Raw genomic sequence first — 27878 nt, 5'->3', positions numbered from 1 at the left:
GATCCACCCGTCTCGGCCTCCCAAAGTGCTGGGATTACAGGCTTGAGCCACCGCGCCCGGCCAAGAATAAAAAATTTCTAAGGAAAAATGCTGATGTTGAAGTAGAAGAGATCAAGAAACTTAACAAAAAATTCATGTCAAAAAAGGAAACACTAAAAAAAAAAAGCAGACAACAGGCTAGGGAATATATTTGTAGTACACATGGCAACAGATTAATTTGTTGATTACAAGACTGGGCAGGAGAGTGAGACCCCATGTCTACAAAAAATTTTAAATTTGCTGGGCATGGTGGCATGTGCCTGTATCCAGCTACTTGGGAGGCTGAGGTGGGAGGATTGCTTGAGCCCAGGAGGTCGAGGCTGCAGTGAGCTGTGAATCATGCCACTATACTCCAGCATGGGCAAGAGTGGAGACCCTGTCTCAAAAAAATTTTTAAAAAGAGGGTAATATGTTGATTAGATAAACAAATTCACATAAATTGGTAATAAAATGTAAGACTTCATTTGATAAATGACCAAAAGACAAGACCAACTGACAAGAGAGTATAAATAAGTGGGAAAATGTTCTGCTACATTAAGAATCAAAATGGTACATATTAACAATATCAAAGAGGTGACATTTTCCTTCTGCCTTAGAATTTATGTTCTCACAGATGCTCACAGATTTTTTTTTTTTTTTCAGACAGGGTTTTGCTGTCTCCCAGGCTAGAGTACAGCGGCACAATCTTGGCTTCTTGTAGTCTTGACCTCTTGGCTCAAGTGATCCTCCTGCCTCACCTTCACAAGTAGCTGAGACTACAGGCATGTACTACCCTGACAACTAATTACCTTTAAATTTTTTGTAAAGATGACGTCTCACTATGTTGCCTACGCTGGTCTTGAACTCCTGGGCTCAAGCAATCCTCTCTCTTTGGTCTCCCAAAAAGCTGGGATTATAGGCATGAGCCACCATACCTGGCCACTCCCAGATTGTAACAGCAAAATGCTGTAAGTAGCCAACATACCCCCTCACTGCCACTGGGGGCTGGTTAACTGGTTATATAATTTACTATAATTTACATTTATTATAATTTATAATACTGTGGAACGCTATTGTTTATTGGTCAACTGGCACTTCCTATCCATTTCTACTCCTTTCTAGTCCACAGGGGCTATAAAACTGAAAACGACTTTTCTCAAACTCCCTAGCAGTCAGGGTTCTAAGTGAAAATCTGGTTCCACCCAGAAACAGGATATGAGATTTGGAAACTGGAAGTGAGATGGAAGCCTCCTTCTTCCAGCTCATGAGTGTGTGCAGCAGACTCGGCATTTCCAGTGTCTGGTTACAGCTCTGCCACTCCGTAGAGGCACCTGCCTGGATACAGCAGCCCACACCCAGTCACCAGCTCTGTGGGCACAGAGGTCACTGCAGGCCTTAGGCAGTGGAAGCAGCAGCAACTTGCTGACCTCTGGGTCACAGGGATATGCCCATATCCATGTCCAGTAGTAGACCCCTGTCTTCTGATACTTCAACTCATCCAACAATCTGTGTGTCTCTATGTGGTAAAATATACACGCTACAGTATTTACCCTTTTAACCATTTGTAAGCCTACAATTCAGCGGCATTAAATACATTCACACTGTTGTGCAACCATCAGTACCATCCATCTCCAGGACTCTTCCATCATTTCAAATTGAAACTGCCCAACCATAACAATTACTCCCTATTCTCCCTCCATTCCAGCCCCTGGGAACCTCTATTTTACTTGTGGTCTCCATGCATCTGCCTACTCTAGGTACTTCAGATAAGGGCAAGTTCTCTCTTCCAGGCTACGTGGAGTCTTGGTGGGAGGATAGCTCTACCTTTGCCTTCAGAAGCAGAGGGGAGCCAAACCTCTTTCTCCACCCCTGGTAGAGTCTGGGGGTCAGACCATGACCTAATCCTGGCTAATCAGATCCCCTGATCTGGAGAAAATGATGCAAGGATGACAAGCAGTGTGGTACACACCAACATATATCATACATCCCATCCTATGTGCTCCTCTTAGATAACATGACACTCTTCCATCAAGAGGCAAAGTCTGAACTTCCTTGCCTTGAACATGGCAGGACCCTTGTAAACCAACAGAATATAGCAGGAGCGAGAGTCACAAAAGACCACTGAGGCTTCTGCCTAGGTCTCTTAGACACTCCTTCCAGAAAGAGCCTGCTGTTATGCATGAGGACACTCAAGCAGCTCTGAAGAGAGACCCACTTGGACAAGAACTGAGGCCCCCAGCTCCAGCTAGCACCACCTTGTCAGCCATATGAGTGAGCCAGCTTGGAAGTGGATCTTCTAGCCCGGTCCAGATTTCAAATGATGGTAGCCCAGTTGACATAAGACTACAACTGCCTGAGAGACGTGAAGCAAGGACAGTGCAGCTGACCCCTTCTCAAATTCCTGACCAACAAGTACTAACAGAGATGGATGACTACTGTTACTTTAAGCCATACAGTTTTGGGGAGATTTGTGACATAGCATTAGATAGCTAATACACTGTAGGTGGCAATTTTTATATGGCTAAGGAGGTGGCTATGCTAGTGCAGGATGGCCCAGCCTGTCCTGGCTGCAAACTGATCATTCTCTGGCTTCCTGTTTCCAGCTGGGAGGGCCTCCAGAGCTCCCCTCATTTCCATCTATTCCCCACCTAATCTCCCATCAATTTTATGGGTTCTTCCAACTGTCATTACCCTAACATTCCAATAAACTCTGCTTAATTTATCCAGATTCTACTTAAACGATCCAGAGTTGGTCTCCATTGCTCACAACCAAGAATCTTTTTTTTTTTGTTTTTTTTTTTTGAGACGGAGTCTGGCTCTGTCACCCAGGCTGGAGTGCTGTGGCCGGATCTCAGCTCACTGCAAGCTCCGCCTCCCGGGTTCACGCCATTCTCCTGCCTCAGCCTCCCGGGTAGCTGGGACTACAGGCGCCGCCACGTTGCCCGGCTAGTTTTTTGTAGTTTTAGTAGAGACGGGGTTTCACCGTGTTAGCTAGGATGGTCTCGATCTCCTGACCTCGTGATCCGCCTGTCTCGGCCTCCCAAAGTGCTGGGATTACAGGCTTGAGCCACCGCGCCCGGCTGCAACCAAGAATCTTGACTGATACAGGGAGTTACCACAGTTCATTACTGGCCAAGGTTGAGGAATGGTAGAAAAAAGGCAAAGCAATGAAGAGGAGAAGAGGAGATACTAGTATGATACAGAGTCAAACCAAGTATATATACAGATTGATCCAAATTAAGCAAAACTGGAATATACAGTTTTGAATATACAGTAATGATATTCAATACTAATAACATCACTTACAGAGCACTTGTTAAGTGCCAGACACTGTTCAAAGCACTTCATATAATCCTTACAGCAACACTCTAAGGTAAGCAGTAGTATGATCATCCCTTTTTTGCAGAGGAGAAAGCAGAAACACAGAGAGGTCCAGTACTCTGCCGGATCTCAGGCAGACCCCAAGGCACCTGCTCCTCGCCACTACAGTCATGTCGAGAGGTTTCAGGACACTACGAAAAGGAAGGGCTTCATGGCACTGCCCTGTGTTGGCTCTCAAAAATGATCTGCAGTTTAATCCAAGGAATATGGTCTAGAACAGCATTCAATAAACACTAGCTGATCAAATACCCATCTGTTGAACTGAATGACCTGCTGCTACCTTTCGTTAATGGCAAGGGCATATCATACTGGAAAACTGGGAGTCCACATTTATTGAGAAGACCAGATTCACAGGATTAGGAGTATAGACAGGTAACCACTATGGCCACCCCACAGGATCTTGCTAGGTATGAGGATCAATTTAGCTGAGCCTAAACTTTCTCCATTCTCAGAAGTCTATTATCATTTCTCCCCATACTTTCCAGGCTCCCCTCCTCCACCAGTTCCTTATATGAAGGCCTCACCACTTGTTACCTGTGCCAAGTTTAGCAAAGACCTGCATGGACTCATCAAAACGCTTCTGGCAGAAGAGGTTGAAAGCATACAAGTTCTTGATGTGATGAATTTGTTGCTGCTTTTCACTGTCGGAATCATCCTTCATTTCCTAATAACAGAGCAGAATAGGTAAGAGCTCACTCACTCAACAAATACGGTTCAGTATGTTCTTGATGTTAGAGAAGATGCTAGGAGCTACAGACACCAAAGCGTACAAGACAAGGCCGGGCGCGATGGCTCACGCCTGTAATCCCAGCACTTTGGGAGGCCGAGGCGGACGGATCATGAGGTCAAGAGATCGAGGCCATCCTGGCTAACATGGTAAAACTCCGTCTCTACTAAAAATACAAAAAAGTAGCCGGGCGTGGTGGCAAGTGCCTGTAGTCCCAGCTACTCGGGAGGCTGAGGTAGGAGAATCACCTGAACCCAGGAGGTAGAGGCTGCAGTGAGTCAAGATCGTGCCATTGCACTCCAGCCTGGGTGACAGAGTGAGACTCCATCTCAAAATAAATAAATAAATAAATAATAAAACAAAGTGTACGAGACAGCCACATGGTATCCGCCTTACAGGCTGCCCTTACAATCTAACTGTAAGACTAAATACGCGGCCAGGTGCGGTGGCTCAAGCCTGTAATCCCAGCACTTTGGGAGGCCGAGACGGGCGGATCACAAGGTCAGGAGATCAAGACCATCCTGGCTAACCTGGTGAAACCCCGTCTCTATTAAAAAATACAAAACTAGCCGGGCGAGGTGGCGGGCGCCTGTAGTCCCAGCTACTCGGGAGGCTGAGGCAGGAGAATGGCGTGAACCCGAGAGGCGGAGCTTGCAGTGAGCTGAGATCCGGCCACTGCACTCCAGCTTGGGCAACAGAGCGAGACTCAGTCTCAAAAAAAAAAAAAAAGCCTAAATACGCAATTAAAACACAACAGGGTTTCTACGAGATGCCTAACTGATAATCCTGAAAATTGTCATGGTCATGAAAAACAAGGAAAGATAAAATGTCACAGACCAGAGGACACTAAGGACACATGACAACTAAATGCAATCTGATTTCTGGATTTGATCCTGGAACAGAAAAAAGGACACTAATAGAAAAACTGGTCAAATCTGAATAAAACCTAGTTTAGTTTAAAAACACAAAATGAAAACAAAATAGGGTAAGAGTGATGACAAGCATGTGGGAGGGGTCCCCAATCCAGTCTGAGTCAGGGGTCCAGCATGGATTCCAAGAGGGACCTAATCTGAGACATAAAGGATGGGTTGGGCCAGGCACGGTGGCTCACGCCTGTAATCCCAGCACTTTGGGAGACCAAGGTGAGTGGATCACCTCAGGTCAGGAGTTTGAGACCCAGCCTGGCTAACATGGTGAAACCCATCTTTACTAAAAATACAAAACTTAGCTGGGCGTGGTGGCACATGCCTGTAATCCCAGCTACTCAGGAGGCTGAGGCAGGAGAACTGCTTGAATCCAGGAGGTGGAGGTTGCAGTGAGCCAAGATTGCACCACTGCACTCCAGCCTGGTGACAGAGGAAGACTCTGGACTCTGTCTTGGGGAAAAAAAAAAAAAGAAAGCCATCTGGCATAGCTGGCACTGTTGGGAAAGGTCCTAGTCTCAGTAAAAGCTAAACAAATGCAGCTGCTATGAACTTTGCTTCTTCCTCATAACCTATTTTCTCTTTATACCTCTTTAGCCAATCTTTATCAAATTTAGTTTTTCCTTTCAAAATGTCTCTCAATTTCCCCCTTCCTTTCTTTTCCTATTACCGCCACACTAGTCCAAGCCATCACCAACATGTGGCTGTCCCTGGTCTCACCTCTCCTGCTTGGTGCTTCAAAGGCTTCCAAAACCTGGTGCCAGCCTCCTTATCTAGCTGAGTCCCCGACATTTATGCCACACCTTCTTCTCCAGTCAGGACAGGTTCCAAATGTGATAGACATAGGCCACACTTTTCCCTTAACTTCCTCTCCATCTGGAATGGAATGCTCCATTTCCTGCTCTTAATCCTAATCTAACATATTCTTAAAGGGTCAACTCAAGTGTCCAGCCGTAGGATGCCTTTTCCAGCCCACAGTGAACTGTCCCTCTCTGACACTTGGCTCCAGGACTTATCAATGCCAAAGTTTAGCTTGGAATTTCCCTCTGAAAGTTCTATTATGTTTGCTTATCTATTCAAACAAAAGATAGGTTCTTCCTGGACTAAGATGATGGCAATCAAACCTTTTTTGTCATAAAAAGGGCAGAACACAAAATAAGTATGAGCCTAGAAAAGAGAAGGAAAAATGGGAACCCACTTCCATTTTCTTTACCTGAGATTAAACAACCTGAACTAGGAAGATCACTGGAAAGACTCTGAGACCTTCCTGCTGAGAAAAATAGACTAAAGAGTTTCCTACTGCGTAACCTTTCTATAAAGTTCAAAAACTAAATACATACTTCCATATATTAAATATATGTAAAAGATTACACATGTGTTTAATCATTAAATACATATTTTAAATGTAAACATATATTTGTATATTAAATATATATTTTAAATATATATGTAAAAGAGTAAGGTCATGATAAATACAAAATTTAGGATAATGATTACATCTGGAGGAGAGGCAGAGGGATGGGATGGGAAGGACTATAAAAGTTATAAAATTATGGTTCTTGGGTGGGATGGTGCGTTCATGGGCATTCATTGTATTATTTTTAAAAATGAAAATAAAATAATACAGGACAATGCATGAGTAGAAAAAAAACAGTAAGATGCTGAAATTCAGTGCTCCAAGAAAGCAATCATCTTTATGGAATATTAACTATGTCATACTATTATATTCTTCACGAGTAGCCACCATAGATAACTAAAAGCATCTGCATTCTAAAAAATTGCTTTCCTTTCAGAAATTGTTTACAGGATACCCTAGAAATTCAGTTTTATTATTATCATCTTCATAAAAATCTCTTCTTTAAAGTATCACTATCTGAGGCTGGGCATGGTGGTTCACATCTATAACCCCAGCACTTTGGGAGGCTGAGACAGGAGGATCACTTGAGCTTAGGAGTTCAAGGCCAGCCTGGGCAACAAAGTGAGACCCTATCTCTACAAAAAATAAAAAAAATTAGCTGGGTGTGGTGGTACATGCTTGTGGTCCTAGCAATATAGGAGGCTGAGGTGGGCTGATCACCTGAGACCAGGAGGCTGAGGCTGCAGTGAGCCAAGACTGCATCACTGCACTCCAGCCTGGGTGACAGAGTGAGACCCTGTCGCAAAAAAACAAAAACAAAACAAAACAAAAAAACTCAAAAAACCCCCAAATACATAAAGTAGCAATATCTGGTTTAACAACTAGGTTAGGCTCAGAAAGTCTTTTGGTTGTTTCCTAAAAGCAAATCCACCCCCTACAGATGACGATCATCATCACTGAGGATGTTTAAAAGAACAAGACACAGACTCTGACATCAACCTTGGAACAAGAAGTGGTCACTATTTTGCTGTGAACAAGATCCCTTGCAAACATTACAGCAAGCATCATAAATATAAGACTGCAGCCTGGCTGAATACAACAACTTGAAGTAGTTTCAGAATATCAAAAGAAAGCTTACTTATCCAAACATAGGAGTCTACTGTGGAAAGGAATTTTCAGGGGTCCTCTAGTTGTTGCATTCAACTTGACTATAACAGCATATTTATGATTATTACTAGAGTTTAATGTCTGCATTATCTTTAATTTTTCATGACCATACAATATCTATTAAATTATTTTATTCTCCCATTAATTTTTTTTTTGTTTTTTGAGACAAAGTCTCGCTCTGTCACCCAGGCTGGAGTGCAGTGGCATGACCTCGGCTCACCGCAACCTCTACCTCCTGGGTTCAAGCAATTCTCCTGCCTCAGCTTCCTGAGTAGCTCGGATTACAGGTGCCTGCCACCATGCCCAGCTAATTTTTGTGTTTTTAGTGGAGATGGGGTTTTGCCATGTTGGCCAAGCTGGTCTCGAACTCCTGATCGCAGGTGATCTGCTCGCCTTGGCCTCCCAAAATGCTGGGATTACAGGCGTGAGGCACCGCTCCCGCCCTCACATTAATTCTACCAGGTGCTATTACTATAATTGATATTCATTCTACATTGGACAGATAAAGTGAAAAAGTAAAATCACTTAGAGTTACAGAGATATTTTATGGTGGAGTCAGACCTAGTATCCAAGGCCCCGGACTTTCAGCTATGTGCTTAGCCTACTAATCCAAAATAAATATGAACATTGACACCCAAATCACCTACTTTCAAGAACAATAAGGAAGGCAGACTAGTCATGAATGAGACTTACTGCGAGCTGCAGAGCCAATTCAAACTGCTTGTCCTGGAGAAGTTGTTGGATTTGGGTTGCCATCGGGACAGGGATGAGTCTCCAAACAAAATGATTGCTGGCCACATAGATAATGTTTGATCTGGAGGCAAAAGTAAGAATATTAGCAAAAGATCACAGGCTTTGTGATGACACAGGTGACTTTACAACTTTGGGATAATATATAGCCACAGTAAAAAAAGAAATTCCTTACCCTCCTGAGGTAATGAAACGGGGCCTTTGCAATTCAATGCTCTGGACCAGAAGCCTCGGTTCAAATGTTCGGATCTCCACGTATCGAGGCAACACTGCAATGATGTAAGGAGGCTGGTGCTCTGTGAAGGAGAACACATAAAGCAGTTGTTCCAGTCTAAGGCTTTGGGTTTATGGAGTGTTTCAGCTGCCCATTCTAAGATACATTTAAATGGATCTCCAAAAAGTCCACTAGTCAAGTATCAAGCCAGGATCTTACACTGTGATTCAGAAAGAAAGAAAAAAAAAATTGGCGTGTAATCCCAGCAACTTGAGAGTTTGAGGTGGGAAGGTCGTGTAGGCGGGGAGTTTGAGACCAACCTAGGCAACTTAGTGAGACACTGTCTCGACAAAAACATTTTTTTTTTAATTAGTCAGGTGTGGTGGCACACGCCTATAGTCCCAGCTACTCAGGAGGCTGAGGTGGGAAGATGATTTGAGCCCAGGAGTTTGAGGCTGCAATGAGCCATAACTGCACCACTGCACTCCAGCATGGGTGACACAGTGAGATCCTGACTCTAAAAAAAGAAAAAGAAAAAAAATTGCTTTGGTTGAGTTATGATAAGAGAAATCTTTTGCACAAAAAAGACGCATCAGCTGTGCTGACAGTCGCCTGATCCCACTCCTGCCTTATTCCCCAAAGAACTGTATAAAAGTTTCACTTGCTCCCTTTTCATCAGTCACAAAGCCAGGCCAAAGGCCAGTTGCAGCTGCCCATAACAATGCATCAGTGGGAGAACCAGGTAACAGAACCTCTTCTTTGTTCTCTTAGAAAGGGGGGAAAAGAGGCCGGGCGCAGTGGCTTATGCCTGTAATCCCAGCACTTTGGGAGGCCAAGGCGGGCGGATCACGAGGTCAGGAGATCGAGACCATCCTGGCTAACACAGCGAAACCCCATCTCTACTAAAAATACAAAAAAGTTAGCCGGGCGTGGTGGCGGGCGCCTGTAGTCCCAGCTACTTGGGAGGCTGAGGCCGGAGAATGGTGTGAACTTGGGAGGCAGAGCTTGCAGTAAGCCGAGATTGTGCCACTGCACTCCAGCCTGGGCGACAGAGCAAGACCCTGTCTCAAAAAATGAATAAACAAAATAAAAATAATAAATAAATAAATAAAAAGGAAGGGGGGGCAGGGAAGGCAAATTCTATTCTCCCTGAAATTACTCTAAGGGAAGAGTTCCACATTTCTAGCCAACGTTGTTTCTGCTAGAGATTTCCACAGAGAAAAGGAGGTGTGATGCTCCACCTGATGGCTGCTATGGTTTGACTGTTTTTATTCCCTCCCCAACTTGTGCATTGGACACTTAATCCCCAGTGCAAAAGTGTTCGGAGGTGGGGCCTAATGGGAGGTGTTTAGGTGGTGAGGCTCCAGCTTCATCAACAGATTAATGTGCTATAAAAAGGGCTTGTGGGAGTGGGTTCTCTCTCTTCTGCCATGTGATAACACAGAGCTCATCTTTCTCTTGCCCTTCTCCTTCCACCATGTGAAGGAGCGTCAAGAAGGCCCTCACAAGACACCAGATGCTGGCACCCTGATCTCGGACTTCCAAGTCTCCAAAACTGTGAGGAAACCAATTTCTGTTTTTATAAATTACCTAGCCTGTGGTATCCTCTTATAGCTGCACAAATGAACTAAGACAATGGTTTAATGGTACACGGAGAAGGTGGCTGGGCAGATTTCTCAGTGTAGGCATTTCTATTTGATACTTGCTGTTAAGTCTTACAATTGTTTTCCTCTATTATATCTAAAAAAACACCTTTGATTCATCTATCCATAACCCCAAATTTACCCTTCTGATCCAGTACAAATTATTGGGTTATACTCCTTTTCTTCACTCTTCCTCTCTCTTTTGAAAATAACTTTTAATAAATCCACTATATTTTCTATACTTTTTGACAGGCATGTGACAGTCCAAAGCTTAACATGCTGGATGAAGCAGAACAATCCCACACAGTCCTTAAGAAGTCAGTATGCAAAAAGCAGAGCTGACAAAACCATAAAATCACTGCAAATCAAGTCTTCCAATATTCGAGAAGTTGTATGGTGAAGGAGATTTAACATAGAGGGAATTTAGACAATAAGCAACACAAAACATATCTTTAAAAACACAAATCTCAGAACAAGACTGAATAAGAATCTGCTTTACCTTACAATGAACTGTAAAATAAAGGTATTGTTTGTATACTATATGAAACGTAATTTCTCTAACTTAGAGATAATAGAAATATTTTCTATGACTATATTCTGTACTATATCAAGAATTAGTAAAAAACCACAGTGAGATATCACCCATTGGCCTTTAGGATGGCTACTATTAAAAAAAAAAAAAAAAATAACAAGTGTTGACGAGAATATGGAAAAACTGGAACCCTTGTGCACTGTTGGTGGGACTGTAAAATGGTGCAGCCGCTATGGAAAACAGTATGGTGGTTCCTCAGAAAATTAAAAATAGAATCACCATGTGGTCCAGGAATCCCGTTTCTGGGTATATATTCAAAACAATTGAAAATCAGGATTTCAAGGAGGTATTTGCACTCACATGTTCGTAGCAGCATTATTCACAGTAGTCAAATGGTGAAAGTAACCCAAGCATCCATGAACAGATGGATAGATAAACAAAATGTGGTATATACATACAGTGGAATATTACCTTTTTAAGTAATTATTTTATTACCTAAATTTTAAGTGGAATATATATTACCCTTTTAAGGTTCAGCCTTAAAAAGGAAGGCATAACCTTGAGGACATTATGCTAAATTAAATAAGGCAGTCACAGAAAGACAAATACTGTATGATTCCCCTTATACGAGGTATCTAGAAGATGTCAAATTCATAGAAGCAGAAAGGAGAACGGCGGCTTCAGGGGCTGGAGGGAGAACTGAGGAGTTGTTAAGGGGTATTATAGAGTTTCAGTTTTGCAACATAAAAAAGTTCTGAAGATCTATTGTACAACAATGTTAACATACTTAATACCACTTAACCATACACTTAAAAATGGCTCAGGTGATAAATTGTATGTTATGTGTTTTTTACATTTAAAAATAAAAATGTTTTTAAAAGCAAAAAAATTAGTAAAAAGCAAACCACTACATGCCTAATTACCACATAGAAGTTTAACTTCAAAGAATATATTCATAAAAATAATTTCTTAGTGTGTCTAATCTGCTATGAATTTATATTCCTAATTATCCTTTTTTTTTTTTTTTTTTTTTTTTTGAGACAGAGTCTCTCTCTACAGGCCCGGCTGGAATGCAGTGAGTGGTGTGATCACGGCTTACTGCCGCCTCCATCTCCCAGGCTCAAGCAATCCTCCCACCTCAGCCACCAAAGTCCTGGGACTACATGCGTGCAGCACAATGCCCAGCTAATTTCTTAAATTTATTTTTTGTAGACACAGGGTCTCACTATGTTGTCCAGGCTGGTCTCAAACTCCTGGGCTCAAGCAGTCCTCCTGCCTCAGCCTCCCAATGTGCTGGGATTACAGGCATGAGCCGCTGCACTGGTTTAATTATCCATTATCTGATAAAAAGTTTTTCCTATTATATTTGCAATTTATACTATCAATGAACAGTACAATAAAATTTCAAAGCTAGGAGGGAACTCAGAAATGAGTAACCTGAGAACTAAGTTGTAGTTCTATCATTTTGAATGCTACTGCTATTATTATGCTGATATTTTCATTCTACCAGAAAATAAAATTAAAAGCGTATTGTTTTATATTGAATTTTTTCTTTTCTTTTTATGCTGGCCTCATTTTGAAAAGTTAGTACAATTCTCTTTAGTGCTAACTTGTAAAACATATGTAAAACTTCTTTCTCCTTTTAAAATCTGGCCCACTTGAATACGTTCTCATTTAATTAAAAAGGTAATCTATAACAGAAACCCCTTTGGTTGTCATATCTTTTGTTGACAATAGAGATGGTCTGGATCTCTTTATATTTCCAAAACTTGGGAGATTGGCTGGTGTACAGCAGGCATATAAATAATGACTGACGAGGATAATGCTGCAATTATTCAGCAAGCATTTTCTAAGTTGCTCTGATGTTTCAGGCACTGTACTATGTAGTAATGACTCAAAGTGGATCAAGACATGCATTCAGACCTCACAGAGCTCCTACAGGAACAGAGGAGACAGATTGCTCACGTGTGACAAGTTGCCGTGACAGAGATATCTGAAAGGGTTACGGAAGCACCAAGGAGAAGTGACTAATCCTGCCTGTGGGTCAAAGGAGACCTCACAGGGCAAGTGCCTCAAAATGTACTTCAGCAGTAAGACACAGACATGGTTTTGAGAAGCACCGATGAAGGCCCCAGGCACTAACGAAGGTTGGAAAACAGGAACTCTCACACTGGGAAATCAGAAACACACTTGACCATCATATTACATGCCTCTTAAACTCATCTACCAACGTTCCTTTTCTGAAGGAAAAACAAGGTCCCCTAGAACATCAGGAAACCTCCCATAAAGCCCCGTAAGCCCCTCAAACTTGTTACTATCCGTAATCCTGGACCTTCTAAAATACTGACCTTTTGATTTCTCTTCCTTCTGGACTACTCGTCTCTAACCACAACCAGAATAATCACCCTAGAACATGATGCTTTTTTTTGAGATGGAGTCTCGCTCTGTTGCCCAGGCTGGAGTGCAGTGGTGCAATCTCGGCTCACCACAACTTCCGCCTCCCTTCAAGCAATTCTCCTGCCTCAGCCTCCCAAGTAGCTGGCACCACAGGCACACATCGCCATGCCCGGCTAGCTTTTTTTTTTTTTTTCATATTTTAGTAGAGACAGGGTTTCAACATGTTATGCAGGCTGGTCGTGAACTCCTGAGCTCAGGCAATCTGCCTGCCTCACCCTCCCAAAGTGCTGGGATTACAGGCGTGAGCCACCGCGCCCGGCCAGAACATGATGCTTTTATCAAGACATTCTGCCATTTAGGAATCTACTGGCCTCCCAGACCTTCTCATGGGCATGTAACAACGAGCCCTATTTCACTGCTCTGTAATTCAGACCACCTGTGTTAAGTCAGGCTCTGTAATGCCCTCTCCCAAATTGGCATGTCTTTGGACTTCTACTCATTTATCAAACTGCTTTCTGCCTAGATTGAATGGAAATTTTTCTTCAAGCCAGGTTCCAAACTCCCTGCCTGACCTAGTCCAATCTTACCTATGTAATGAAACTTCTTCCTGACTAAACAACAAACTTCCCTTTCTCTGAACTACCGAATTTTAACTCATCCAATTTAACACCTTAAGCAGTGCCTTGTCTTGTCTCTTTATCCAGGACTGTAACCCTTGTTTCCAGAGACAGGGGTGTTTAAAGACAGAAAGCATGTCAGCATATCCCACTTCACAGCAGCAACTATTTTAGTAATACTCACTCTTCTGACTGAAACTAAAATGAGGCAAGAGTGGTTATATGTTTCCAAGCAATTCCACTGTGGAGAGCTGGGAACCTGAAGCAAGCATAAGAACAGAAGCACCTAATGCGTAGAATAGAGACTGACACCTAAATCACCTAAATGTTGTCTGTGCCTCTAAGCAACAACAACAACAAAATAGCAACAATAGAAAAACCCTTCAACATGGAATTACGACATTAAAAACCCTTCAATATGGAATTACTCATACTATAGGAATACACAACGAATTTCCACTCATTTCCAAATGTAGTCTATTTGGCAGAGGTCACAATCAAAACTCCTAAAAAAAGGAGGAAGAAAAAAAACTAAGAAGTAAAAAAATAGCGGTAGATAATCACTTCCTAAAATAAACATTTCTGTTCACATAAACATGTGAACAGAAAACATGTTTTCCCCCTCAACTTCCTGCAAGAACTAGACTATCCCATTTTTAATGACCCTAAAATGTCATCTACTTACAAGAAGGGGAACGGAAAGTGAATGACACAATGTAAAGCGTCTGCCAAAGCTACGAATGGGACTCCGTTCTTGCAGGAATGGCACACAACCCCAACCCAAAGTGGGAAACAGCAGCTACTGCTGGTCTCACCCATGGCCACTGGTATGTCCGTCCAGTTCAGGGCACATTTCTGTGTGCAGATCCCTTCCTCATTGAGTACCACGGTGAGATCATCCTGGCCCACAGCCACTTTTCCATCTGCCAGAGGTGCAACTAAGGGCTCCAGCTGTTTTCCTGTTGGGAAGAGCTCTTTGATAGACCCCTTTCCATCCACCTATAGGAAGAAACAGAGTGAGTCACCTAGCATTCCCCAGCCAGAGGCAGGAATACAGGCTGGAAAAATCCAGAGAGAACCCGAAACCTAGAGAAGCCAATAATATTCCTCATTTGACATAAGAAAATGTTACGGAGTTCATTATAATAAGCTTTGTTATCACAATATAAAACCCGTTCTTTTGTTCTCTAATGCAAAGAAAAGCATCTAGCCTGGCAACTGACAATGCCAGGTGCTGGCGAGAATGCAGAGCAACTAAAACTCGCATTCACTGCTGGTGGGAATGCAAAATGGGGCAGCCTTTTTGTTTGGTAGTTTCTTATAAAGTTTAAGATACACTTACCATATGCCCCTTAAAGATACACTTACCATATGCCCCTTAAAGATACACTTACCATATGCCCCTTAAAGATACACTTATCATATGCCCCTTAAAGATACACTTATCATATGCCCCTTAAAGATACACTTATCATATGCCCCAGCAATCCCATTTCCAGGCATTTGCCCAGGAATGAAAATGTATGTTTACACAAACACTTGTATGCAAATGTCTTAGCAGCTTTATTCAAAATTGCTAAAAACTGAAAACAACTTTTTTTTTTTTTAATTGAGACAGAGTCTTGCTCTGACACCCAGGCTGGAGTGCAGTGGTGCAATCTCGGCTCACTGCAACCTCCGCCTCCTGGGTTCAAGCAATTCTCCTGCCTCAGCCTCCCAAGTAGCTAGAACTACAGGCGCCCGCCACCACACCAGGCTATTTTTTTATTTTTATTTTTAGTAGAGATGGGGTTCCACCGTGTTAGCCAGAATGGTCTCGATCTCCTGACCTCGTGATCCGCCCGCCTCTGCCTCCCAAAGTGCTGGGATTACAGGCATGAGCCACTGCGCCCAGTGGAAAACAACTTTGTCCATCAACTGATGAATGGATAAACAAATATCCATGCCATAGACTACTACTCAGCTATGAAAAAGAATAAACTATTAACACGCACAACAACATGGATGAATCTCCAATGCATTCTGCTAAGGGAAAGAAGCCAGACTCAAAAGGTGACATGTTGTGTGATTCAATTTATATGACGTCTGGAAAACGCAAAGCTATAGGAGATGAAGAGCAGATGAGTAGTTACTACAGGTCTGGGAACAGAAGGAGAGGCTGACTTCAAAGGGGTAACACGAGGGAATGTTGGGGGGTGATGGTAGTGTTGTGAATCTTGATTGTGGCATTAGTCACATAAATCTAAGCATTTGTCAAAACACAGAACTGTACACCAAAAAAATACATTTTACTGTATGTAAATAAGTAATTTCTGAATAACCTGGTCCTAAGGCAAGATTTCCCACCCTGCAGGTGAGGTCAGCATCCCAGGTAGTCAGAGAACTGAGAGCCTTAACTCCAGCTTTTGCTGAGTTCCCTTACTCCTTGTGAGCTCTCTCACCATCTATAGGCCTAATTGCTATTTAGTCAGTTGCACAGCAGTGACTCCTTCTGGAGTCTGCAACTCTGATGCTGATAAAATTAGGATACTCAAATGATACAAAGACCGAACAAATATATTAACAAGGTAACAATGGGGCCGGGCATGGTGGCTGTAATCCCAGCACTTTGGGAGGCTGAGGAGGAGGGCTGTTTGAGCCCAGGAGTTTAAGACCAGCCTATGCAACATATTGCAACCCCATATCTACAAAAAATACAAAAATTAGCTGGCCACGGTGGTAGGCGTGTGTGATTCCAGCTACCTGGGAGGCTGAGGTGGGAGGATTGCTTGAGCCCAGGAGGCGGAGGTTGCAGTGAGCTAAGATCCTGCCACTGCACTCTAGCCTGGGTGACACAGGGAAACCCTGCCTAAAACAAACAAACAAACAAACAAACAAACAAAAAAACAATGAAGAGCTCACCCAGTGGAAGACAGAGAGAAAAGCTTCTAGAATTGCCATGTCTGAATTACGAGTGGGGTATGAAGCTAAGAGATTTAGATTATTCAATGAAACGAACAGTGTATCAATCTTTTCTACATACAGTATGCATATTGGAGAAAAACAACATCATGGATATTTACAACTTATGTTATGAGAAAACACAGGTTATAAAACAATTGTATAACATGGTATTTTTACAAATAGGATGGAAGCTCATACACCAAAAAGTTGGCAGTGACTATTTCTGAGTGGGGGGACTATGGTTGATTTGTACTTCCTTTATCTCCTTATCTATATTTTCTGTAATAAACACTTGTGGCTTTTGAAATTTGAAAATCACTTTTAGTACAAAATATACAAAAAGATAGGAGGGCAGAAGACGAAACTCAAATTCTTAAAAATACTTAAGTTTATACTAAAATTAGTTTATAATTCCTGAGCACTGAAGAATTAGGATAGCAGTCCATGATGATCCACTGGGCAGAGGTAAGCAGCCTTCATTATTTGTCCAAATAGTCATGAATAAGACATCTTACTTATGAAAAGTGCTGAGCATGAATGATAACTACACATACAAATAACAAATCCTGTTATGCCAAAAGCTCTACTTAAAGTTGTCTCTTGACCTGGAGTTCGGAGCACATAATCATCTTCCCCAAGATAAACTCATGATATTTGCAAAATAATAAGGTTTTACCCGTATTAGGTAGTAGTCTCTCTTGAAACCCACACAAATAGAATTTTCACACCATGCCATGGACTTGGGCACATCTGGTACACTAAAGTCCCCCTGAAAAAAGAGAGCAAGGATCTGAATGAAATAAACATTTTTTTTAAAAATCATGACTTTCCTGTTATTCTGCAACCTCCATTCTGCAAAACAACCCTCGCCCTCACCGGGCACAATTCTACAGGCACAAGGCCAGGAAACCACCCTTAATAAAAATACAAGTCCATGAACTGGACAAAGTACATTTGGAAAAGGTAAAAACCCACTTTGAAATAAACCGACCTGTAGAAACACTGTAGACTCACATTACAAGTAAGCATCAACAAGCTCTCATGCACTTCATACCAAGAGTATTCATCTGTGTAGAACGACAAGACTGGAATCCTGAACTTCATTAGAACTGAGCTACTGCAGCAGTTCCTACTCAATCCATGGGCCAAGGAACAGAGGACTTACCTGCAATTCATGAAATTCCCTGTCCTTCCAGAAATAGAGCTGCAGCTTCTTCTTTACAGCCACACACATCCGTAACACCTCCTCACCGGTCTCTGTGTGCTGGGAGGAGACACGCAGAGCAAATGAAAATACAATGACTCTCCCTAACTGAGTGATGACTAAATTAGAGACTGTCTACCTTGAAATGGCTACCAGTCTGAAAATTCCCTGTGACACAGTCATCCTGCCAGGAAAGCTGCGCAGAACATCATTCTCTAAGATGCACTAAGAAACAAGTGACTGAGGAACACTTCCTCCCGAAGGGCTGCCAGCCAAAGACCACAGCACCAGCAAATCACATGGACATTCACAATTCAGAGGCGAAAATCCGGGGGCAGTCCTTCCCCTATATAACTCCTTTCCCCTTTTTTTCTCTTAAATGTTTCTTGCTCCTGGCAGTCAACGCATGCTGGGTCAGGCGTGACCATGTGCTAGTGACATCAAGCCCACTTTTACGCCTTTAAAGAGCAAGGGAAAGAATATTCCTAAGCATAAAATGATGCAGTGTCATTGTAGAACATAAATGCTAAAAAATGGTAAGTTGAGTAGAGGGGTGAGGCAGATTCTGAAGAATGCAAGAATGATAAATTGGCAAAAATAAAGAGAGAGGTCTTTTCTAAACAATGAAAAGTCCCTAATGACAAAGACCTCAGTGATCTGTTTAGAACAAGAGTCCATTTAATGTCTTATAATTGCCTTCATGATATTGTTACAGTCTTGCTTTCCCAATAATGGCTTGTCCAGGACAAGCTTTTTGTCCGTGGTTAGTTGCCTCTTGCTGATAGCACTAGATTCTCATTAACCCACACACAGGGAACGCAAACGCTTCAACTTCACAATGCGCACCAATCGAGAAATTTCTCTAATACAATGAAATATTCTCTTTGGGCCAGACGTGGTGGCTCACACCTGTAATCCCAGCACTTTGGGAGGCCAAGGCAGGCGGATCACCTGAGGTCAGGAGTTCGAGACTAGCCTGGCCAACATGGTGAAACCCCATCTCTAATTTAAAAAATACAAAAAATAGCCGGACGTGGTGGTGCATGCCTGTAGTCCCAGCTACACAGGAGGCTGAGGCAAGAGAATCACTTGAGCCCAAGAGGTAGGGGTTGCAGTGAGCCAAGATCATGCCACTACACTGTAGCCTGGGCGACAGAACAGACTCCATCTTAGGGGGAAAAAAAATGATCTTTGGAGTCTCCATTGGGTATGGATCATCAATGTTATTCTTCCCATCTAATGGTAGGAATGATGTAGGAAAAACTGTACTGATTAAAGCATAAAGCCAAATTTCATCTCGGGTAAACTTACCTGGAGGTCACACGTAAACAGTGATGCTCCCTTTGCCTTTGAAACCGTAGTGATTTGTTGAAATGTCAATAGGTCATGGACATAAATGTTATTTTCTGTTTGGGAGGAAGTATAACATCAGAATCAATGATCATAATTCTCTAGTAGAGCCACTATTGAGGCAAAAAAAGTAACTGTGTTAACATCTAGAAGAAGCAAATGGCAGATGTTGGCTGAAGATGTACCTTCAGTTTCACTAAGATGATTCATTCTCACCTATAACCAGCACAAAACATTTAAGAGGTCACCTGGTCTTCTAAACTTGGATATTTTCTTCCTCAAACATTTGAGCTTGGCCAGGCACGGTGGCTCATGCCTGTCATCCCAGCACTTTGGGAGGCCGAGACAGGCAGATCACTTGAGGTCAGGAGTTTGAGACCAGTCTGGGTAATATGGTGAAACCCTGTCTCTACTAAAAATACAAAAATTAGCTGGGCATGGTGGTGGGTGCCTGCAATCCCAGCTACTCGGGAGGCTGAAGCAGGAGAATTGCTTGAACCCAGGAGGCAGAGGCTGCTGTGAGCTGAGATCATGCCACTGTAACTTACCACATTGTATCGTGATTACTTCCTGTCATTTAGTCTTTGTAATCAGAACGTACATCTCAAAGATATCAATGATGTCTCACTGAACTTATTATCTCCAATGTCTAGTCCAGACTTTGCATAGAATAGGCTCAATAAATATTTGATCAATGAATGAATGAATGAATAAAGTGAGACTCCTTGGAGAGGAGAGTTCGAGTTTATGGAGGATGCTGCTGCCTTTATTACCCACGTACCCTGTCATACCAGGTTTGGAACACGTCTGTTCATTGTTAAGTAACCACTATCAAATTAACCATGAAAGGGTTAATCAGTCATATCTTTTCTTTTTAAACACAGGATACAAATGCAACTCCTTTTCTTACCTAACAAGCTGACCAGAATCTTAAACTGGGAAACCACATGGATCTGGAAAACAGCAAATCATGAGGTTCAATTAAACATTTCTGACAAGGTTTAGCAAATGTTCATTCAGCACTGAAGATGGACCATGGAGCCTATCCAGTTACAGGGCTCTCACTTATTTTTCTGGGCATTATAGTTTCTGTGATTATCATTTCTGCTTGTGAGAGAGGCTCAGGCACATGATATATGGGCAGAGACCCCTGGATAAATGGAAGGTCAAAGAGAAGAGGATTCAGAGTTAATGAATAACATTACCGGCCAGGCGCGGTGGCTCACGCCTGTAATCCCAGCATTTTGGGAGGCCAAGGCGGGTGGATCACGAGGTCAAGAGATCAAGACCATCCTGGCTAACACAGTGAAACCCTGTCTCTACTAAAAATACAAAAAATTAGCTGGGCGTGGTGGTGGGTGCCTGTAGCCCCAGCTACTTGGAAGGCTGAGGCAGGAGAATGGCATGAACCCAGGAGGCAGAGCTTGCAGTGAGCCGAGATCACGCCACTACACTCCAGCCTGCGTGACAGAGCGAGACTCCGCCTCAAAAAAAAAAAAAAAAAAAAAACATACATACATAAATACATAAATAACATGACCAAAATTCTAGTTTGACGGGTCTCCTATAAGTCAAATATTCTTATAAGGACTGCCATCACTGCTTACCTGCTGAATCTTTTTGGAGAAGTTCTTATTGGATTTCTCTAGTGTCACTTCAAATCTGTTACAACCTATGGAAAAGAAATAAACATTGGAAGTTCCAAATACAGGGATACATATAAAACCACTACTAGAAAAATACTGCTCCATACTGCTCTCCTACATAAATCTTTAGAAGTTCCTGAAAGACTAAAAATCAGAGATCTAAATAGCCGGCTGTCTTACGAGCACTGTAAGATGCTTTCAACTCCAGTTTTAGAGCGGAGCGTTTCATGCGCCTTCACTTGGCATCAGCAGAAAGGATCACACAAAGTTTACTGAAGCTGCAAGGTACTTGTGAGTCTGAAGATCTTATCTTGCATCATCAGTACCTTGGCAAAGTGTTCCACAAGGAAGAGTGTAAAAAGTAACAGTCAAATATAAGAGCCCAAGCCATGAAACCCAGCGCAAAGCATCCTCAGATCCAGACCAACTAATTTCCAGCAACTACTCTAAGTCCTGTATCATGGAGACAGAGCAAACACTCAAACCCATCTCCAGAGCTAAGGCAACTGAATGCATCTACACTTACTGCCACTTTCAGGTGATGCTACATCTGCTGGCACTGTTACAAAAAAGGGGAAGAAAGTTATATACCATACAAACATGTGAATTCAGCCTTGCTGGGGATGACAAAAATATTCAGCCTCAAAAGTCACCAATGAGTCAAAAAGAGAGTATCATCATCATCATCATCAGAGCAGCTATCATTAAGCAATAACTACATACTGGGTTCTGGGTTTAAAAATGTATACTTTTTTTTTCTGTAAACTCACAACTCCCGAGAAGTAGGTATTATTATTCCAAGCTCATATCTGAGGGCCCTGAGGGGTAAAGCAGTTAGGTAACAGCCAGTGAGGGAGCCTACAAGCAAACCCAGGCTGACTGTAAAGCCTGTGCTCTGAGCCCATGCCCTGCTACCTGCCTTCTAGTTCATGGACAGGATGCTCACACTGCTGACCTGAGTTGTTCCCCACACCTAGCTCTGCCCTTGTCCTCTGGAAATCAGGGAGACTCTTTGGGGCAGCCATAAGAACTCATGTCACCAAAGCTGGTCTCACTTCTTCCATGCGTCCTTCAGTAGAGGGGATGAAGAAAGGGCCCTAAAGTTGCAGGGAGTGTGCCCTGGTATTCTGTTGTTACATTTCATGAGGAAAAAAACAATTCAGACACTTCCTACACTTCAAAGCGCCTTATTATTGCACTTAATAATTCTCCTTTTTTTTTTTTTTTGAGACAGAGTATCATTCTGTTGCCCAGGCCAGAGTGCAGTGGTGCGATCTCAGCTTACTGCAACTTCCACCTCCTGGGTTCAAGCAATTCTTGTGCCCTCAGCCTCTGGAGTAGCTGGGATTACAGGCATGTGCCACCACGCCTGGCTAATTTTTATATTTTTAGTAGAGACGGGGTTTCACCATGTTCGCCAGGTTGGTCTTGAACTCTTGACCTCAGGCGATCCACCCACCTCGGCCTCCCAAAGTGCTGGGATTACAGGTGTGAGCCACTGCTCCAGGCCTATAATTCTCTTTACAAATAGAATTTTCTAAGGCAGAGATTCTTAAACTTTTTTTTCTCCAAATCTTGATAATCTTAAAAATTACTGAGGACTTCAAAGAACTTTTCTGGGGATTATATACATGAATATTTACATTAGAAATTTAAATACATACATTTTAAAACATGTGGCCGGGCGCGGTGGCTCAAGCCTGTAATCCCAGCACTTTGGGAGGCCGAGACGGGCGGATCACGAGGTCAGGAGATCGAGACCATCCTGGCTAACACAGTGAAACCCCGTCTCTACTAAAAAAAATACAAAAAAAAAAAAAACTAGCCGGGCAAGGTGGCGGGCGCCTGTAGTCCCAGCTGCTCGGGAGGCTGAGGCAGGAGAATGGTGTAAACCCGGGAGGCGGAGCTTGCAGTGAGCTGAGATCCGGCCACTGTACTCCAGCCTGGACGACAGAGCGAGACCCCGTCTAAAAAAAAAAAAAAAAACATGTATGTATTTAAAAACATACATACGTTTAAAAACATGTATGTATTAAAAAACAACAATAACCCCATAAGAACCCACATCTGCTTCTGCATTTAATCTGTTTTGATAATTTAATTTGTTTTGGTTGAAGTATATGATAAAAAAATCTGTCCTCATATAGATATACAGTTGAAAAGGGAAAAGTACTTTAATAGATTTTTCAGATTATTCTTTGACACTATACCAACACTTAACAAATGTAATTTCTCGTAAAGTGAAATCTCATACTTGTCAATGAACTTTTCATTTTTTGTCACGTCAAAAAACATTGGTCTACCTTACACTTTGAATTGTATCTTTTACTCACACATGATTTTAAAACTTCATGCATTCGTCATCTGGAAAATGTTGGTTTACTGAGTTATGCAGATTTTCCAATCGAGACCTACATTTCATTATAGGATGTTAAAAAATGACACTCATTATTATCACCCCCAATCTCATCAGAAAAAATCTTTAATTATGGAGAAGCTGTCACACTCAGGGGGGTGAACACAAGTTTTCCACAATTCTATTTTTTTCTTGAAAGCTCTAACTTTATTGTTCACAACAAATACTGCCAGTTGTTTACCTTAAAGTAACAGATTCCCTTTGCTCATTAAAAAAAAAAAAAAAAAAAAAACCTGCCAAATATCCAAATGGTCTGAAAAAACCACAACCTGTCATTCTTCAAACAAACACAACACTCCATGAAAAAAGTAGCCAGTTTAGCTCATAACTCAATCACACAAGCATTTTTCCCTCAAGACAGCCATCGGACTTCACACCTTAGCACACAGCAGAAGTACTGTATGTGTACTTCTCATATCACAAGAGATTACTAAAAAGATGTGTTGCCAAAAGTCAAAATACAATAAAAATAACAACTTTTACTGCCTAACCAAGAACATTCTTAAGTGAAACTAGCTTTCTCACACACACACACACACACACACACACACACACACACACAACTGGCCGGGCGTGGTGGTTCACGACTGTAATCCCCACACTTTGGGAGGCCGAGACAGGTGGGTCACCTGAGGTCAGGAGTTCAAGAACAGCCTGGCCAACATGGTGAAATCCTGTCTCTACTAAAAACACAAAAATTAGCCATGTGTGGTGGTGGGTACCTGTAATCCCAGTTACTCAGGAGGCTGAAGCACGAGAATTGCTTGAACCTGGGAGGGGGAGGTTGCAGTGAGCTGAGAATGCGCCACTGTATTCCAGCTTAGGTGACAAGAGTGAAATTTCGTCTCAAAAAAAAAAAAAGAAAGAAAAAACAACAACAACCCATCACTTGAGGCACGGAGTTTGAGGCCACCCTGGGCAACAAGAGACACCTCATCTTTATGAGAAGTAAAACCTATCTGGGCACATTGGTGTGTGCTGGTGGTCCTAGCTGCTTGAGAGGCTGAGGCGGGAGGATCGCCTGAGCCTAGGAGTTACAGGTTGCAGTGAGTCACGATTGCGCCACAGGACTCTAGTCTGAGTGACAGAGTGAGACCATCTCAAACAAACAAACAAACAAACAAACAAAAACGCATGGTGAGCCCATGGTGAGAATTACACAATGACTATTAGTACAGCCTGGTACCACTTTTTTTTTCTTGTTTTTTTAAAGTCTCTATTTGAAGTTAGGTGCTACTGTTCTGATTTGTGTTCAGATGCCCACCAGTTTTAATCACCATTCCTTTTGCACCATCATTGTAAATGTCAATACAGTGGGAAAAAAAAAACAATGAAATGTTTCAGTGTTTTTGCAAACTTGGTTTTGTCCTTGTAGGTCCTCTGAAAGGATCTTGGGGATCCCCAGGGGTCTAGAGACCACACTTTGAGAACGCTTCTCAGCACGACTGAAATAAACCTTGAGTTGTAAAGGCCTCAGACATGAACTAATCTAACCCCTCTCAGTTCAAGATAAGAGTAGACTGGGCTGGGCACAGTGGCTCACGCCTGTAATCCCAGCACTTTGGGAGGCTGAGGCGGGCGGATCACTTGAGGTCAGGAATTCCAGAGCAGCCTGGCCAAGATGGTGAAACCCTGTCTCTAAAAAAATACAAAAATTAGCTGGGCATGGTGGCACACATCTGTAGTCCCAGAACTTTGGGAGGCTGAGATGGGCAGATTACTTGAGCCTAGGAATTCAAGTCCAGCCTGGGCAATCTGGCGAAACCCCATCTCTACAAAAGAGACAAAAATGGGTCGGGCATGTTGGTGTGTGCCTGTGGTCCCAGCTACCTGGGAGGCTGAGGTGGGAGGATGTTTTGAACCCAGGAGGTTGAGGCTACAGTGAGCCAGGATAGCGCCACTACACTCCAGCCTAGGCAACAGAGTAAGACCCTGTCTCAAAAAATAAAGGAGTAAAATGAAGCCTAGAGATGTCTGTTGAGAAATGTTTATACTCATGTTTGAGAATTAACCAATTAAAAACACATTTACTGAACAATTACTAGGCTAGACATATCAGAGGATAAAAATGTCACTGGCTCAACTGAGCTCCCGGGAAATGACTCGGATCAGATCAGAGCCCACGATCCCTAGCCCTGGTCTTTTCTGGACCCTATTATCCCTCCCTTTCCTCAGAAAGACAGTCCTACCCATAGACCTATTTAGGCTTGAAATACCTCAAATCTAGAAACCAAACTAACCCTAGAACTTATTCACACAGGCCCAGGTCTATTTCTGGCCCACACCAGGCCAGAGCTGGGCCAGAACTAAACTGTTCACCAAGAGTAGAGGGAAAAATGACATTTCTTGAAGAAAAAGTTTCAAATCAGAGTTTGATTTCCTAATTGTCTTATATTTAGGCTACCTATGGAGAAACTGAGGCCCAGGAACATTAACTAATTTGTCAAAGTTGACATGATAAAATGGTCACAGAGCAAGGAATAGTCGCCACCGGGGTTCCAAGCCAGATTAACGCTCATATTACCAGTTTAGGTCTATACTGTGTTAAAAGACTTCATTTTTAAAGTCTTGTTTTCAATTTCTGATCACCACTTACATCTGAAAGTAGAGAGTCAAAAAACAGTTGTTGAATGCTGAATAAGATAAGCATTTTTAGCTTTAAAATTAAAATGTGAGCTTAATTTTAAAATTATAGACCAGGTAAATATCACAGAATGCAAATATTTTGGCTCTGAGAACTAAAAAAAAAAATTTTTTTTGAGACAAGGTCTGTTGCTAAGGCTGGAGAGCAATGGTGCGATCACAGCTCACTGCAGCCTCAACCTCCTGGGCTCAAGCGATCCTCTCAGCTCAGCCTCCACAGCAGCTGGAATTACAAGCACGTGCCACCACATCCAGCTAATTTTTAGTAGAGAGGGTGTCGCTATGTTGCCCAGGCTGGTCTCAAACTCCTGGCCTCAAACATTCCTCCCACTTCAGTCTCCCAAAGTGCTGAGATTATAGGCATGAGCCACTTCACCTAGCCAAGAATTAAAAATTTAAAACATTAAAACAAAGATCAACAATGTACTGCCCAAGGGCCAAACTGAGGCCTTTGCATGTTTTTGTAAATAAAGTTTTATTGGAACATAACCACACCTATTCATTATATATTGCTTACAGCTGCTTTCATGTTACAATGGCAGAGTTAAGTACTTACAACACTGCAAAGCCTAAAATATTTATTCTTTGGACCTTTTCAGAACAAGTTTGCTGACCCCTGATTTAGAGGACAGTTGAAAAACTTAGAAATGAAATAAATTCTCTATTTTATTCTCTGGTTTATTTTCCTACACCTGCTGCAGAAACTGACCAGGATATCTTCCTCTTTGCCGGGTTCACTAGTAAGGTGCTTTTCCCCCCCATGTTACCCTTGCTCCAGGTTCCTAAAGAGAGCTCTATTTATCTTAAGCTATCTCTTAAGCTATTTACCAGAGAAATATATATTAGATTGAAAGGTATGAAATTAACTGCAGATTTCTGTAGAGTGGCTCCAGGGCATAATACCTCAACACATCTATTCTCCATAAAGAGAGCACAGAAATGAAAACAGGGAAGGGCAGTGAGGTACTTTCTGCCCCAGTAAAAAAACACTCTTCAACAGAATACATTTCAAATACTTTAGTTATTACTCTACGTTACTGACAGTCACATTTGATTACAACTTTAGTTTTCACAGTTTCTTTAAGCCTATTATTGCATCTGCCCCAACAACTTTGTGAGACAGAGTTTATAGAAAACTGATGTTGGAAAGAACCTGCTCACAGTCACGCAGCCAGGGGGAAGTGCACATGAACAGAAACCCTGGTCCTCTCTTCCTGGTCTACCCCTCATAAGCTAACAAGATATTTTAAACCAATGTTTCCTAATTTTTTTTCCTACCACCACACCATAGATACAGGAATCTTATTCCCATTAATAGTATTTCTTATTACTGGTAGTGAGTCTCTAAGAAAAGAGGAGGCAAACCACCACCTCCTCTTTCCTTAGAGACTCACTACCAGTAATAAGTAATTCAGTAATAAGTAAACCAGCAACTCATCCTCACCTCCCAGATGTAGGTAGGGCAATACAGTTTGAAGGAGAAAAGCCCTAGGCATTCTCAAGTCTTCTCCCCATTTTCCCACTGTGCTCCCTCTAACCTTCACTCTCTCTTTCAATGGTCCAGGAATAACTGATTTTACCGTTTTATACTAGCTGACTATTAAAACATTATCATTATTATTATTTTTTCATGAGCAATATGCACTTACCAACGTCCTTCCGAATCCTATAGAGAAGAAGATGTCCTTGTTTGGTTCCCACAAGAAGCCATTCCTCTGGAAAAAAAACAGCTTTGAGAAAGGTCAATCAGCTTGAGTATAACCCTATTTCTTTAGCTGGGGCTTGTCATCAGAAATCAATGTGTCAAGAAAATGAGTTGCTTTTGATAGCAGGTGTTTTGCAAAGCTAAGGAAAGTTTATACTAATGTTTGAGAATCAACCAATTAAAATACATTTATTGAATAATTACTAGGCTAGACATATCAGAGGATAAAATGTCACTGGCTCAAT

The 27878-nt window shown here is 42.2% G+C and overlaps 1 protein-coding gene across 2 annotated transcripts in view; it reads right to left on the bottom strand.

Moving 5' to 3' along the window:
* VPS39 (VPS39 subunit of HOPS complex) overlaps positions 1 to 27878 on the bottom strand; it is a 48490-nt gene that overhangs the window by 11892 nt on the left and 8720 nt on the right. The window contains exons 2-12 of one of the 2 annotated variants that reach the window (XM_017861618.1): positions 27578 to 27643; positions 21396 to 21428; positions 20831 to 20895; positions 20134 to 20176; positions 19185 to 19279; positions 17835 to 17933; positions 17346 to 17438; positions 14542 to 14725; positions 8499 to 8619; positions 8267 to 8387; positions 3934 to 4063 (exon numbers count right to left, since the gene is read on the bottom strand). In XM_017861618.1, coding sequence (XP_017717107.1) covers positions 3934 to 4063; positions 8267 to 8387; positions 8499 to 8619; positions 14542 to 14725; positions 17346 to 17438; positions 17835 to 17933; positions 19185 to 19279; positions 20134 to 20176; positions 20831 to 20895; positions 21396 to 21428; positions 27578 to 27643 — 1050 coding nt within the window. The remainder of the gene's footprint in view (positions 1 to 3933; positions 4064 to 8266; positions 8388 to 8498; positions 8620 to 14541; positions 14726 to 17345; positions 17439 to 17834; positions 17934 to 19184; positions 19280 to 20133; positions 20177 to 20830; positions 20896 to 21395; positions 21429 to 27577; positions 27644 to 27878) is intronic. The other variant, XM_017861681.1, reaches the window with a different exon arrangement.

This window comes from Rhinopithecus bieti, unplaced genomic scaffold (assembly GCF_001698545.2).
Source record: "Rhinopithecus bieti isolate Rb0 unplaced genomic scaffold, ASM169854v2 scaffold_495, whole genome shotgun sequence".
Taxonomy (NCBI): domain Eukaryota; kingdom Metazoa; phylum Chordata; class Mammalia; order Primates; family Cercopithecidae; genus Rhinopithecus; species Rhinopithecus bieti.
This window is presented reverse-complemented; position numbering and strand designations above follow the sequence as displayed.